The sequence below is a fragment of the Rhinolophus sinicus genome, chromosome 13, assembly GCF_057876585.1.
Source record: "Rhinolophus sinicus isolate RSI-liver-muscle chromosome 13, RSI-T2T, whole genome shotgun sequence".
Lineage (NCBI taxonomy): Eukaryota > Metazoa > Chordata > Mammalia > Chiroptera > Rhinolophidae > Rhinolophus > Rhinolophus sinicus.
The window spans coordinates 39,029,099-39,043,736 of NC_142513.1; the positions used below are offsets into that span (position 1 = coordinate 39,029,099).

At 38.8% G+C, this 14,638-nt stretch overlaps 1 protein-coding gene across 1 annotated transcript in view; it reads right to left on the reverse strand.

The window, feature by feature from the left end:
• DZANK1 (double zinc ribbon and ankyrin repeat domains 1) overlaps positions 1 to 14,638 on the reverse strand; it is a 96,520-nt gene that overhangs the window by 69,727 nt on the left and 12,155 nt on the right. The window contains exons 4-7 of the mRNA XM_074317623.2: positions 14,481 to 14,595; positions 12,875 to 12,971; positions 11,803 to 11,927; positions 5,641 to 5,696 (exon numbers count right to left, since the gene is read on the reverse strand). Coding sequence (XP_074173724.2) covers positions 5,641 to 5,696; positions 11,803 to 11,927; positions 12,875 to 12,971; positions 14,481 to 14,595 — 393 coding nt within the window. The remainder of the gene's footprint in view (positions 1 to 5,640; positions 5,697 to 11,802; positions 11,928 to 12,874; positions 12,972 to 14,480; positions 14,596 to 14,638) is intronic.

Here is a 14,638-nt window from a genome sequence, read left to right on the forward strand (position 1 = left end):
ACCTGGTAAAGGAAAATGACATACGAGCCCAGGAAGTGCAGAGTGTCCCCAACAAGATGAACCCAAACAGGCCCACACAAAGACACATCATAGTTAAAATGGCAAAGGTTAAAGACAAAGAGAGAATCCTAAAAGCAGCAAGAGAAAGACAGCTAGTTACTTACAAGGGAGCTCCCATAAGACTATCAACTGACTTTTCTACAGAAACTTTTCAGGCCAGAAGGGAATGGCAGGAAATATTCAAACTGATGAAAAACAAGGGCCTATAACCAACATTGCTCTACCAAGCAATGCTATCATTTAAAAATTGAAGGAGAGATAAAGAGCTTCCCAGAAAAGAAAAAGCTAAAGGAATTCATTACCACCAAGCCAATATTACAGCACATGCTAAAAGGGCTTCTTTAAACAGAAGAAAGGATAAAATAAACTAACTAACAAACACTAGAAATACAAATAATAAAATGGCAATAACTATGTACCTATCAATAATCACTTTAATGTAAATGGATTAAATTCTCCAATCAAAAGACATATGGTAGCTGGGCGGATAAGAAAACAAGACCCATGGATACGCTGTCTATAAGAGACCAACCTCAGATCAAAAGACACACACGCACTGAAAGTAAAGAGATGGAATAAGATATTTCACACAAATGGAAATGAGAAAAAAGCTGGGGTAGCAATACTTACATCATACAAAACAGACTTTAAAACAAAGGCAATAATAAAAGACAAAGAAGGGCACTGCATAATAATAAAGGGATCAATCCAACAAGAGTACATAACCCTAGTAAACATCTATGCACCCAACATAGGAGCGCCTAAATATATAAAACAAATATTGACTGACATACAGGGAGAGATCGACAATAACACTATCATAGTAGGGGACTTTTACATCCCATTGAAAACAATGGAAAAAAAAGAAAAGAAAACAATGGCTAGATCTTCCAGACAGAAAATCAACAAGGAAACAGCAGACTTAAATGACACACTTAGACCAGATGGATTTAATTGATATTTTTAGAGCATTTCACTCCAAGGCAGCAGAATATATATTCTTGTCACATGTACATGGAACATTTTCTAAGACAGACCATATGCTAGGCCACAAAACAAGTCTCAATACACTTAAGAAAACTGAAATCATATCAAGTGACTTCTCTGACCACAGTGCTATGAAACAAGAAATTACAAGAAAAAAACTGGAAAACACCCAAACACATGGAGTCTGAATAACATGCTACTAAATAATGAATGGGTCAACAATGAGATCAAGGAAGAAATCAAAGACACGTTGAGACAAATGAAAATGAAAACACAACAACCCAAAATATATGGGATGCAGCGAAAGCAGTCAAAAGAGGGAAATTCATAGCAATGCAGGCCTACCTAAAAAAACAAGAAAAATCTCAAATCAACAGTCTATCTTCACACGTAAGGGAACTGGAAAAAGAACAGCAAAATAAGCCCAAAGTGAATACAAGGATGGAAATAATAAAGATCAGAGTGGGAAAAAAATGAAATAGAGACCAAAAAAGATAAATAAATAAATACAAAAGATCAATGAAGCCAAGAGCTGTTTTTTTTTAAAGATAAACAAAATTGACAAACCTTTAGTCAGACTCAACAAGAAAAAGAGAGAGAGAATCCAAATTAATAAAATCAGAAATGAAAGGAGAAGTGACAGCAGACACCACAGAAATACAATACTATGAGCAACTATACACCAACAAATTAGACATTCTGGAAAAAATGGATAAATTCCTAGAAGCATACAATCCTCCAAGGCTGAATCAAGAAGAAACAGAAAATCACAACAGACAAATTACCAACAATGACATCGAATCAATAATCAACAATCTCCCAACAAACAAAAGTCTTGGACCAGATGGCTTCATAGGTGAAATTTACCAAACATTCAAAAAAGAATTAACACCCATTCTCCTCAAACTATTCCAAAAAATCCAGAAGGAAGGAAGGTTCCCAAGCTCATTTTATGAGGCCACCATTACCCTGATTCCAAAACCAAAGACATTACAAAAAATAAAAATAAAACTATAGGCCATTATCCCTAATGAACATAGATGCAAAAATCCTCAAGAAAATATTAGCAAACTGAATTCAGCTGTACAGTAAAAAGATCATATACCAGGATCAAGTAGGATTCATTCTTGGTATGCAAGGTTGGTTCAATATCTACAAACCAATTAATGAGATACACCACATCAGACAAAATGAAAAATAAAAACGATATGGTCATATGAATAGTCAAAATCCAGCATCCATTTATGATACAAACTCTGAGTAAAGTGGGAATAGAGGGAACATACCTCAACATATGCTAATGCTAAAAGCATTCCCCTTAACATCAGAAACAAAACAAGGATGCCCAGTTCCACCACTTTTATTCAATATAGTACTGGAAGTTCTAGCCACAGCAATCAGACAATAAAAAGAAATGAAAGGCATCCAAATTGGAAAGGAGGACGTAAAATCGTCATTATTTGCAGATGACATGATGCTATATACCGAGAACCCCAAAGATTCCACCAAAAAAACTATTAGGATGATAAATGAATTTAGTAAAGTAGCAGGATACAAAACTAATATTCACAAATTGGTTCCATTTTTATACATCAATAACAAACTATCAGAATGAGAAATTAAGAAAACAACTCCATTTACAATTGCATCAGAAAAATACTTAGAAATAAATTTAATCTACGAAATAAAAGACCTGTACTCAGAAAATTATAAGATATTGAAGACAGAAATTAAAGAAGGCACGAATAAATGGAAAAACATGCCATGCTCATGGAAAGGAAGAATTAATATAGTTAAAATGTCCATACTACTCAAAGCAATATACAGATTCAATGCAATTCCTATCATAATACCAATGGCATTTTTCACAGAACTAGAACCAATAATCCTAAAATTTATATAGAAGCATAAAAGACACTGAATAGCCATAGTAATTCTGAGAAATAAGAATAAAGCAGGAGGTATCATGCTATCTGATATTAAATTATACTACAAGGTTATAGTAATCAATATAGCATGGTGTTGGCATCAAAACAGACACATAGATCAATGGAACAAAATACAGAGCCCAGAAATAAATCTATGCCTATATGGTCATTTAATCTATGTCCAAAGAAGCAAGAATTTACATTGGGGTAAAGAGAGTCTGTTTAATAAATGGTGCTGGGAAAACTGGACAGTTACATGCAAAAAAAAAAAAAAAAAAAAAAAAATGAAACCGGACCGAATAAACTCAAAATGGATTAAAGACTTAAATGTAAGACCCTAAACCATAAAACTCCTAGAAGAAAATGTAGGAAGTAAACTCGATGACATTATCCTTAATAATATATTTACTAATACATCCCCTCGGGAAAGGGAAGCAAAAGAAAAAATAAACATATGGGACTACATCAAAGTAAAAAGTTTTTTTCACAGCAAAGGAAAACATCAACAGAACAGAAAGACATCCTACTGAATCTCAGAAGATATCTGCCAATGATACATCTGATAAGGGGGTTAATATCCAAAATTTAGTACAAAAACTCATATAACTCAACACCAAAAAAACAAACAACCCAATTAAAAAATGGGCAGAGGACATGAAGAGACATTTCTCTAAAGAGGACATACAGATGTCTAATAGACATATGGAAAGATGCTCAACATCACTAATCATTAGAGAAATGCAAATAAAAACCACAATGAGATACCATCTCACTCCTGTCAGAATGGCCTTCATCAATAAATCAACAAACACCAAGTGCTGGCGAGGATGTGGAGAAAGGGAACCTTCATGCACTGTTGGTGGGATTTCAAATTGGCGCAGTCACTATGGAAAACAGTATGAAGGTTCCTCAAAAAATTAAAAATAGAACTACCTTATTACCCAGCAATTCCACTCCTGAGTATTTATCCAAAGTAATCCAAAACAGTAATTCATATGTTGATTGCAGCACTGTTTCAAGATATGGAAACAACTGAAATGTCCATCATAGATGAGTAGATGAAGAAACGATGATAAATTTATACAATGGAGTATTACTCTGCTATAAAATGAATGAAATCTTACCATTTGCAATAACACAGATGGACCTAGAGAATATTATGCTAAGTGAAATAAGTCAGACTTTGAAAGACAAATACCATATGATCTCACTTATATGTGGAATGTAAACAGAGTAAATGAGCAAACAAAACAGATTAGACTAAGAGATACAGAGAAAAAAAACTGATGGTTGCTAGATGGGAAGGGGTTGGGGATAGGGGAGAAGGTGAAGGGATTAGAAAGGAAAAGGTCACAAAACAGTCAGGGGGATGTGAAATACAGTATGGGGAATATAATCAATAATGTTGTAAAGACTATGTAGGATGTCAATGGGTACTGGACATATGGGGGGATCACTTCGTAGACTGTGTAGATGCCTGACCACTGAAGTAGAATAATATTGAATGTCAACTGTAATTAAACACACACGTGCACGCGCAAGATGCCGAGAAAATGTATACAAAATTTAGGAAAGGAAAACTGTATTAAAATTGTAATACTAAATGTATACTGATAAAAGATGAATACAAATCACGTTTGACTTCTGCAATTACAAGAAGTGATCAAAGTGGTTACCATCAGTGTCCAGACACTTCTGATTCTGGCAAACGACTGCTTGAGCAACGCTGACCAAAGTGTCCACTTGTATACATTTTTTTTGGCACCCCTGGTATATAGTCATGGGATGTAAAGTACAGCACAGGGAATATAGTCAATGGAATTGTAACAGCTATAGATGATGTCAGAGAGGCAGTAGACTGGAGGGGGGTTATCACTTTGCGAGGCATGTAAATGTCTAATCATTATGTTGTGTTGTAAACCTGAAACTATTATTTAAAAAAAAGTTAAAAGAAAAAGAAAAAAACCATACACCTATCATATGACTCTATCATTCCACTGCTAGGTATTTACCTGAGTGAAATGAAAGTATCTGCACACAGTATCACTTGGGTACAAATGTTCATTCATTGCAGCTTTATCTGTAACAGCCAAAAACTGCAAACAACCCTGATGTCCATCAATAGGTAACGACTAACTGGATAAACAAACTGTGATATATCCATACAATGGAATACTATTTAGCAACAAAAATAAATAAATGTTTGGTACATGTAACGACATGGGCGAGTATCAAAATAATTCGGCTGAGTGAAAGAAGCCTGGCCAAAAAAAAAATGGAGTACACACTGAATCATTCCATTTACATATGGAATCAAATGTAAACTACGCTATGGTGACAAGAAACAGATCTGTAGTTGCCTAGGGATGGGGAGGGGCACAAGAGAAATTTCAAAAAGGTACCATGTAGGAAACTTTTGGAGGTGATAGATTTGCTCGTTTTCTTGCTTGTGGTGATAGTTTCAAGGTTACATACACATGTCAACTGTATTCATTAAATAAGTACAGTTTATTATATGCCAATTATACGTTTAAAATCTGTAAAATTTAATAAGAAACCGTTTGGGGTGGGAAAACACCATTGTTATGTCCCATGATTGAATTCTTTTTGACCTTAATGTGTCTTAGCAGGATTTAAGAAACAGTGAAAAAAATGCGATACTTACTTGAGAAAGTCTGTCTCCCTTTGAATTCGCATGATCTCTGTGCTTGTCAAACTCTTCTGAAAAGAATAAGTGAATGAACTAATCAGAGACAGTTTTGGAAACATGGAGGAAAAACAGAGGGTTGCTAGAGGGGCGGGGGGGTGGGGATAAGGGGAAGGTGAGAGGTTTTGGGAACGTACAGAGGGATAGTGGATGGGGGGAGGGGGGTTCACACAGTGTGAGGGATATAAATGATAAACGTCTAAGTTTTGCTTTGTCTTGTGCACCTGAAACTAATAAAAAAAAGAAAGAAAGAAAAAAAAAAAACTCTTCTGGCCAGTTATGTGTGCAAAACTAGGGAACTGAAATTAAGAATATAATAAAATCATGGTAAAGCTGTAATACAATAAAATTTCATCAAAAATTCATTTTAATGTTTTATCTTCTATCCAGCACCCATCCTTTAAAAACCATGATGGGGACGTCATAAGTAATGATTACCTCAGTACCCAAAATTTAAAAATTGAAGTGCTATTCATAATCAGATATGTATATTTCATTAAAAACATGAGTTTACAAACAAAAATACCTGAATTTACCATCAAACACACCAGATTTTAGAATTTGTAAACTTAAGTTAGCATCCATTTTTCTCTAAGATTACATCTCTAGGAAATTCAAGAGGACTCACTTAAAAGAACAAATGCACCAACTCTCTGCCGTTATCCACAAATATTTAACTCACTTTGACATATTTTTATTTGAGCATCCACTTTGTACCAGGCACTGTGTTTGATGCAAGGAAGGGGACAAAGATAAATATTACAGTACATGGCCTATCCTGGGACTCAGGTAGCTTCATGGGGTTTATAGGTCCAAGTGGTAGAAGAAAAGGACAGAAAAGAAGGTTGAATGAAGAAGGAACGTGAAGGGGAGAAGCTAACACTTATGGAGGGTCTGACAGTAATCAAATATGCCTGACATTTTGTAGCCATTATCCCCTTGATATTTCACAATGACCTTATGAGGTGGGTAATATAATCCCATTTTGTTCTACTTTTATTAACACTTTCTTTTGATAATTTCAAACTTACAGAAAAGTTGCATGGATTGTATAAATAACTCCTGTATAACCAGTTTGACCAATTGTTCACATTAACATTTTGCCACAAGTACTTTCATTCTCTGTCTCTCTCTGAATCAAGGAGAATAAACTGCAGTTAGGGTGCAGTCTCTAAATACTTTACTGTGCATTTCCTCCAAACGAGGATGTCCTCTTATACAATAGTATAATGATCAAAACCAGAAAAGTTAACAGTACACAGTACTATTATCTAACCCATAAATTTTTACTCAAATCTTATTAATTGTGCCAATGATACCCTTTCACAGCTGTACTTTTTTCGTCATCTAGGATTCCGTCTAGTATCACATTTTACATTTCATTATCATGTCTCTTTTGTCTCCTTTAATCTGGAATACTTCCTCAGCCTGTCTTTATCTTTCATGATGCTGACATTTTTTAGGAGTAACAGGTCAGTTAATTTGTAGATTCTCCTTCAATTTGGTTTTGTCTCATCTTTCCTTGTAATTGGATTCAGTCACGCATTTTGGTACAAACACCAGAGAAATGATATTGTGTCCATCTTTAGTGCATCATATCAAGAGACACATATATTCCCCATTTTTGAGATGAGAATGCTGAGGCTCAGAAAGTCTAAGTCACTTGCTTGAGGTCTCATCACCAGTAGTGTACTGTCTCATGTACTGAAGCCTATCTGACCCTAGTAAACTCCCTGTCTACCACCATGACTGCGGGCTGAGTTTCGGACTCAAGACTATGCTGCAGGCAGTGGGGATCAGTCAAAGGTTTTTAGTTGCTTTTGTGTCAGATCCAACATGGCCAAGAACAGAAGTCACAAAGTGGTGGTCTATTGGCCAAATTTGGCCCGCCATTGAGTGGTTTTTTTTTTGGCCCATATATACAAATTTTGAAGCAACAGCTAAAATTTAAAATTAGGTTATAACACATAAAGATGCAGGTTTCTGGCTTCTCTTGTAAATTTTCAGATGTGGCACCAATGACCCTGCAGGCCTTCTCGTCAAAGTTGGCTAGAGCTGAGTAGAGATAACCTCTTTAGCTGGTGGGGGCATTCCAGCTGGCCAGAGAGTCCCCAAACCTTGTGTCCTGACACTAAAGCCAGATGTCACTGTTATTTATCTTCCACTCAGATTGTTTCATGCATTTACTCTGCTGTCTGGCACCTTTGATGCTCTGAGACCAGCAGCTTAGCTCAGAGACATCTTCTCCCTAGTGATTATTGAGGTGTAATATCACCAGCATCATTAATTCTGATGTTTGCTGAAGTATGCTTCTGATGGGATTGAGCAGGAATATTGAGAAAAATCTTTTACCAATATGAAGAAAAAATGGAGGATGAACATTTTGTGATCTTTTTCTGGACTGCTTGGCCCTCTGAACTTTAAATTTCCCAAACTTGTCCCCATATTCCCAGTTTTTTGAGATTCTGAATCTTGAAATCTTTACATATTGTTTTACTCTATCTTTCCCTTGGAAACAATTCTTGAATAACTAGGTGGGCAAGGTAATCCAAATATCCTTGCACAGAGAAAATAATTCTTTCTAGACATATTATAAATAATTAAGGTCATGTGAGACTGCTTTTCTGAAAATAACTGTGCTTGTGTTTTGTCATATACCATTCATTCTTCACAGTGATATTAATCTCAGAAGCAGTAACCTTTTTTTTTTTTAAAAGGAGGGCACAGCTCACAGTGGCCCATGCAGGGATTGAACCGGCAACTTTGGTGTTATTAGCACCAAGCTCTAACCAACTGAGCTAACCGGCCACTCCCAGAAGCAGTATTCTTATTTGGGTGACACCAGCAAGCATTACTCACAGGAGTTGCCTATGCTCACTAGTCTATTTGTGTGGGGGCAGAGCCCCAGAAAGTAGTTTACAGGCTCTCGGCCTCACGTGGAAAGGTGCTGGCTCAGATGGTGGATGGCTGTCAGCTGTGGCTGATTGGCCGTCGGCTGTGGCTGGTTAGCCGATTGGCCGCTGGTATAACTGCTGTGGCTATAGAGGAGAGCCGAGGACTGCTGAGGACTGCCGAGGATTGCCGAGGAGCCGAGAAGAGCGGAAGAGAGTAGAGGAACAGAGTCGAGGAGAGTGGAGGAGAGTCTGTCGGTCGGTTGGCGGAAAGGCGGACGGCAGGTCGTGCGTCCGGTGGGCACAGCCTCCAGTGAGACCATAGTGGTATGGCTCCCCTACCTATGGCTCCGTGGGTGTTCCTTTTTGGCCTCACCATGTCCTGCGTTCTTGTGTGGGGAGCGGGAGCAGAGACCCCACAGGCCGCCCCGCCTGAAAAATGGCGCAGCGAGCAGGGTCTCCCGCACGACAATTTGGTAACCAGGTAATCATTCTTTCCGCAAGACGGGGAAGGGCAATATTCTATTGTAGGGATCATTGTCCTTTTGTTTGGTGGGGTTTGTGAGCAGGCCTTTCTAGGTCTGTGGTCCCCTGGCCTGAGTTTTGTGGTCCTACAGGAAATACAGTGGGTGGATGGAAGAACCCAGGAGGTCAGGCTGAGTTATACCACAGTTAGAGACTGGAAGTGAAGGAAAGGGCTTGACCTCAGCATAAGGAGAGTTAGTCTGCTAGGCCAGTGATTCTCAGACTGGGCTAATCATCAAAGTCACCCATAGATTCCATCCAGAATCAGATTATCTAGGAGAACTGAAGGAGTGGTAGCTGGGAATCTCTCTATGTATTTAAAGTTCCCTTCAGATGATTCTGATGTGCAACCAGGCTTTGGAACCATGCTTTCTAACCTCCTTTATACTTGATGATAAGTGTGAGCAACCTTGGAATCATAGGTACATAAGAAGCAGTCGTGATTGGATAGAACAATGTGACTCCATGTATGTGCTACCTGGGGCTCAGATTGGAGGAAGAGAGCAAGGGCTTCTGGGTTGCTTTTAGATGCCAAAATTCTAAATTGGATTTTATGAATATTGAAAAATCAAATTGTTATAATACTAATAGTAGTAGTAGAAGTAGGCATAGGCATAGGAAACTAGTACATATAGTTGTGTTATATAGTAAGAATGTATTGATATAGCTTTTATTGCGATCATAAATCACCTCCATCTTGTCAAATCCAATGGGCAAGTCCCTGTCCTTGTCTAATTTGAATCCCGTAACATTTCACATAGATGACCACTGCCTACTCCCAAAACCTCTTCTTCTCTTGGCTTCTATGACATCACATTTTTTGGTTGGGTTTTTTCTTTTAAATTTTTCCTACTCACGCTCTTCCTCCTCTGTTCAACCTCTGAGTCAAGGATTTTGCCTTGTGCCATTTTCTCTTCATTGTCTGTACAACCTTGGTAAGTGATCTTATTCAGACCCATGCTTTAAATACCGTCTATATACTGAATATTTTTAAATATGTGCATATCTCCAGGCCTGACCTATTCCCTGCATTTGAACTTGCATGGCCAACATTCTTTTTTTTTTTTTTTCATTTTAATTAATTAATTTATTTATTTTTAATTAGTTTCAGGTGCACAAGACAAAGCAAAACTTAGATGTTTATCATTTATATCCCTCACACTGTGTGAACCCCCCTCCCCCCATCCACTATCCCTCTGTACGTTCCCCAAATTAATTTTCAAACCCCCATGACCATCTTGTGGTTACCGGCTATTTTTCAAAACCTCTCACCTTCCCCTTATCCCCACCCCCCCGCCCCTCTAGCAACCCTCTGGAAACAACCGAAATGCCCATCAGTAGATGACTGGATTAAGAAACTGTGGTACATTTATATAATGGAGTATTACGCAGCCATAAAGAAGAAAGAAATCTTACCATTTGCACCAACATTCTTTTTAATACCTTCACTTGAATGTCTAATGAGCCCTTGCACACCTGCTCCTTCCTCATCTTCCCCATCTTAATTAATGGTACCATCACCTCCAGATGCTCAGGCCAGAACCCTGAGAGTCATCCTTGACTCTTTCCTTTCCCTCATCGCATCCATCTGATCTCTCAACCAAACTTGTCATCTCTACCTCCAAAACACATCTGGATTTCCACTGCCTCCTATGATCATCATTTGTATAACCTTGGTACAGGCCAAAGTTTTTTCTACATTATTTTCTACAGCCTAATCTCCATACTGTGGCCAAAGAGAAAATGTTTAAATGTAAATGAGATAATTTCTTATCCTCCAAATGGATTCCCTTTACAATTAGAAGAAAATTCAAGCTCCTTACAATGGGCCTCACCCATAGCATCTGTGATTCCCAACCATACCTGCCCATTAGAATCACCTGTAGGTGAATTAAAGTAAATAAGTAAAACCATTCCCAACCCCACACCAGAACAATTAAATCAGAATTTCTGATGTTGGGTTCCTAAGATTGGTTTGAAGACTCTCAGGTGATTCTAATGTGCAGTCATGTTTGAGAACCACCGCTCTCCGTGCTGTGGCCTCAGCCTACCTCTCCCACCTGATCTCCCACACTCCATCCACACCAGCCTCCTTGTAATCCCTCACTTTGCTGTACTTGTTACTGCTGCCAAGATCTTTGCAGGACTGGCTTCTGTTCATCTTGAAGGCTCAATTGAAATGTTACCTTTCCAAGGAAGCCCTCTTATCACCCTGAATTAGAACACTGTTCTTGTCATTCACTATCCTAGGGGTTCTCAAACTTGAGTGTGCATCAGAAGAAGTTCAAATTAAAACATAGTACTCGGTCCACCTCCAGAGTCCCTAATTCAGTAGGTCAAGGGTGGGGCCTGAGGATTTGCATTTCTAATGAACTCCCATGTGATGTTGATGGTACTGGTCTGAGGTCCACACTTTGAGAACCACTGCTCTATTCCATTACCTAGTTTTATCTTTCTCATGACACTTATGACAATTAAAAATTTTGTTGGATTATTTACATATTTATACCTGCCTACTCCCACCCCCAATTAAATGTAAGCTCCATAAGTACATGGGACTTTCTTGCCCAACACAGTATTCATAGCTCTGGAATAGTGCCTGGCACGAGGGGAAAAGGCTGGGGACGCTGCCTTAAAGTATTTCATGGGAAATATAAAAATATAGTAGGTATTTAGTACCCTAAAGAGTTTCCTTAGAAGTTACCTGGGACTGGTGGGGGCGTGGTCTAGAACCTGATTCTTCATGGTAAGCTGGAATTTCCAGGGGACTCTCTGAGAAGCGAAGATCTTTCAATGTTTTAGGTTCAGTTCTTTCACCTACCTCAAGGTCTACAATTACATGAAAAACATTATTTTTTGAACATCTGTAATTATATATATAATCATGCAAATACATCTTCATAGTTGGAAACCTTTAAATAAGGGACCACTGTCATTACATTCTTTCTCTAAAACAGCAATTATATAAAGAAGCCCCCACTCAGTTGAATTAGCACCGAGAAAGAAAAATTAACCTTGGCAGAAAATTAAAATCTGCCCTGCTACATTCCACATTTCATATCAGTCTGGTAAAATAGGTTAAGTCCAACTGCAAGGTTATCAGGAAATATTATTTCTCCCCAGGACACATTGCAGCAGTAAAATGTCATAACAGTACCCACCCACCCCACACCCTCTTTGAGTGACTATTGTTTCTTACTTGCCAAAAAACCTTATTCTCTAAAATCAGATTTTCAGTCACTTCGCTGTTTGAAATCATATCAGTAAGAACGAAACATCTGACTCTTGCCCGAGGACCTGAGTCACTTTGACACCGAGAAACAGCCTCAATTTCCAACCCTTCTACAGAGCTTCAGAGAAGGCTTTCTGAGTACAACAGTCACATACATCTTCATAGTTTCCAAGGTAACAGAACCCTAGTTCCTTCCCAGTCCATACCTGATGGTGACTACTTGCTATGCCCTGAGCCTATCAAAACTCTTTCGTTTACATTTCACCCAAAGTCCACCCTTTCACTAAACCCTGTAACTTTATCTTTCCCTTTGTTTGGTGAGAGGCTTCATGGGTCCTCAGGTATATAGTCTCTCTCCTCTGCTGCAGTGAGTTGATAAACCTGACTTTGTTGGACTGCTTGATTAGATGGTTGTAAGCTGTTAGCTAAAATAATTAAAAAACTCAAATATCTTAATCCTACCCTTCTGCAGACAGGAAAACAGCAGTGAACCTGTTTGGGGGTTTAGAATACTAAATCTTATCTGCATTCTCTCATGTCATACCTGGAAACTTTCTAAGGTTAACATTCCAACCCAGTTTATTTTCAGCATTCTTAGATTTCTTCCTTAGTTTTGATCCAACAAATCCATTTTTCAAATCCTAGGAATGAAGAGACTGCATGTCAATCACTTGATTATGCCCATGTAGCATATGAACATTGAAAGTTACATGGTAGAGGCAGTGTCATAGCATGTACTTCTTACTTGAAAGGATTTACAGTAGTTTCTACAAAGGCACCACTGTCTCACCTTCCTCTGGAAACATGGCTTTGCATCTGGGCTGCTTGGTTGGCAGCATGTCTAGTTAGTAGGCCCCACCAGGTCAAGCAGCCAAAACAAGACACAGGTAGCAACACATGTAGGCAGGATGTTGGCATCATGGGAGACTGAGTAATAACAGAGGGACCACCAGATCCAGGGGGCAAAGACAGGGTGGGCTCAGGCAAAGACAGGACTTAAGTACACTACTTGCCCACATAGTCCTTAAACACTCTTGTCTCAGACTTTCTTCTCCATGGACTCAGTCCCGTATGTCTGATTAAGCCTGAGTACCCACTGATACATGTAAGGCTCAGTCTCTGCCTAGTATCTTTCCCTCTGTTTGGTGACAGGCCTCATGGGCCCTCATCATACTGGAGACCTGCATCATGCCTGCATTTACTTCTTTGGTGCTACAGCCTCCTCTCTGGCCTCTCGTCCACTGTTGGGCTGAAGGGACTCCCAAAAAATCTTCCCTTGTCATTCCCAACAAGACCCCCATGACTGAGACTTTTTGGTTGACTGCTTTACCATGGGTTGGCCCATCCTCTGGCCCATGAATCTATCTCACTGATGCCCACAACCCAGTGATCGAAGTTTCAAATATCCTTTTTAAATAGGTCTAGTTCACTCTCCAAAGATGTGAGGCTTTGCAGGTATTTTGGGATGAAGATTTCAACATAACAGAAGGTTATGTCCACTGATATGTTCTACCAGTCTGGTACATCTATTCAACAAATATACACACACTACCCTCTCCTACCTGCCCCTGTACAAGGCATCGAGTATGGCAGACCTGTTCTCTGCCACCTTGGAGCTTATAGTGCAACGGGAAGATAGACAAGGAGCAAAGTAATCAAATATTCAAAGCATTTTATAAAAGGGGAAGGCCTGGGTGCTAGGGGAGCAGTGATACAACACAGAAAACAGTTTAGTTGGGCTGGAGTATATACAGGGGGGTCACAAAGCAAGAAAGGATGACTGAGGACAAAAACTGATCCCTTGGGATGCCAAGCTAAAGGTTTCTGTTTACTCAGCAGGTAAGGGGGAGTCATTGAGGACACTGGAGTATGGGCAATGATGATGGGTAGAAATATCTAATGTGCAGGGTGGAAGAAAGAATGACCAAAGAGGGTATAAGTCCACAAAGATACTTCGCAGGGTTGATAATGATCTCATTGTAAGAACCTGACTGTGGTTAGAATGGCTGTGATGATGAAATGAAAGGGAAAATGTGGCGGCTGAGAGCCTGGAAACTGCTTTCTGGGACTCTGTCCCTGCAGTGGTCACTGAGAAAGAAGGAACCAATAATGTGGTGACTACCTGAATGTAGTACAGTTTAATTACTTGCCTGCTTTGAAGAATCTTTGAGAACATCTTCAACACTGTCTTCCGAAGAGACTGTATTTGGTGGTTCATAGTCCACCTGAAACACCTTTGTTACAATGCCACTCTGTCTGCAGTCTCTGAAATATTTTTAAAAAGAAAAAGTCTGTGTATTACAAAAAG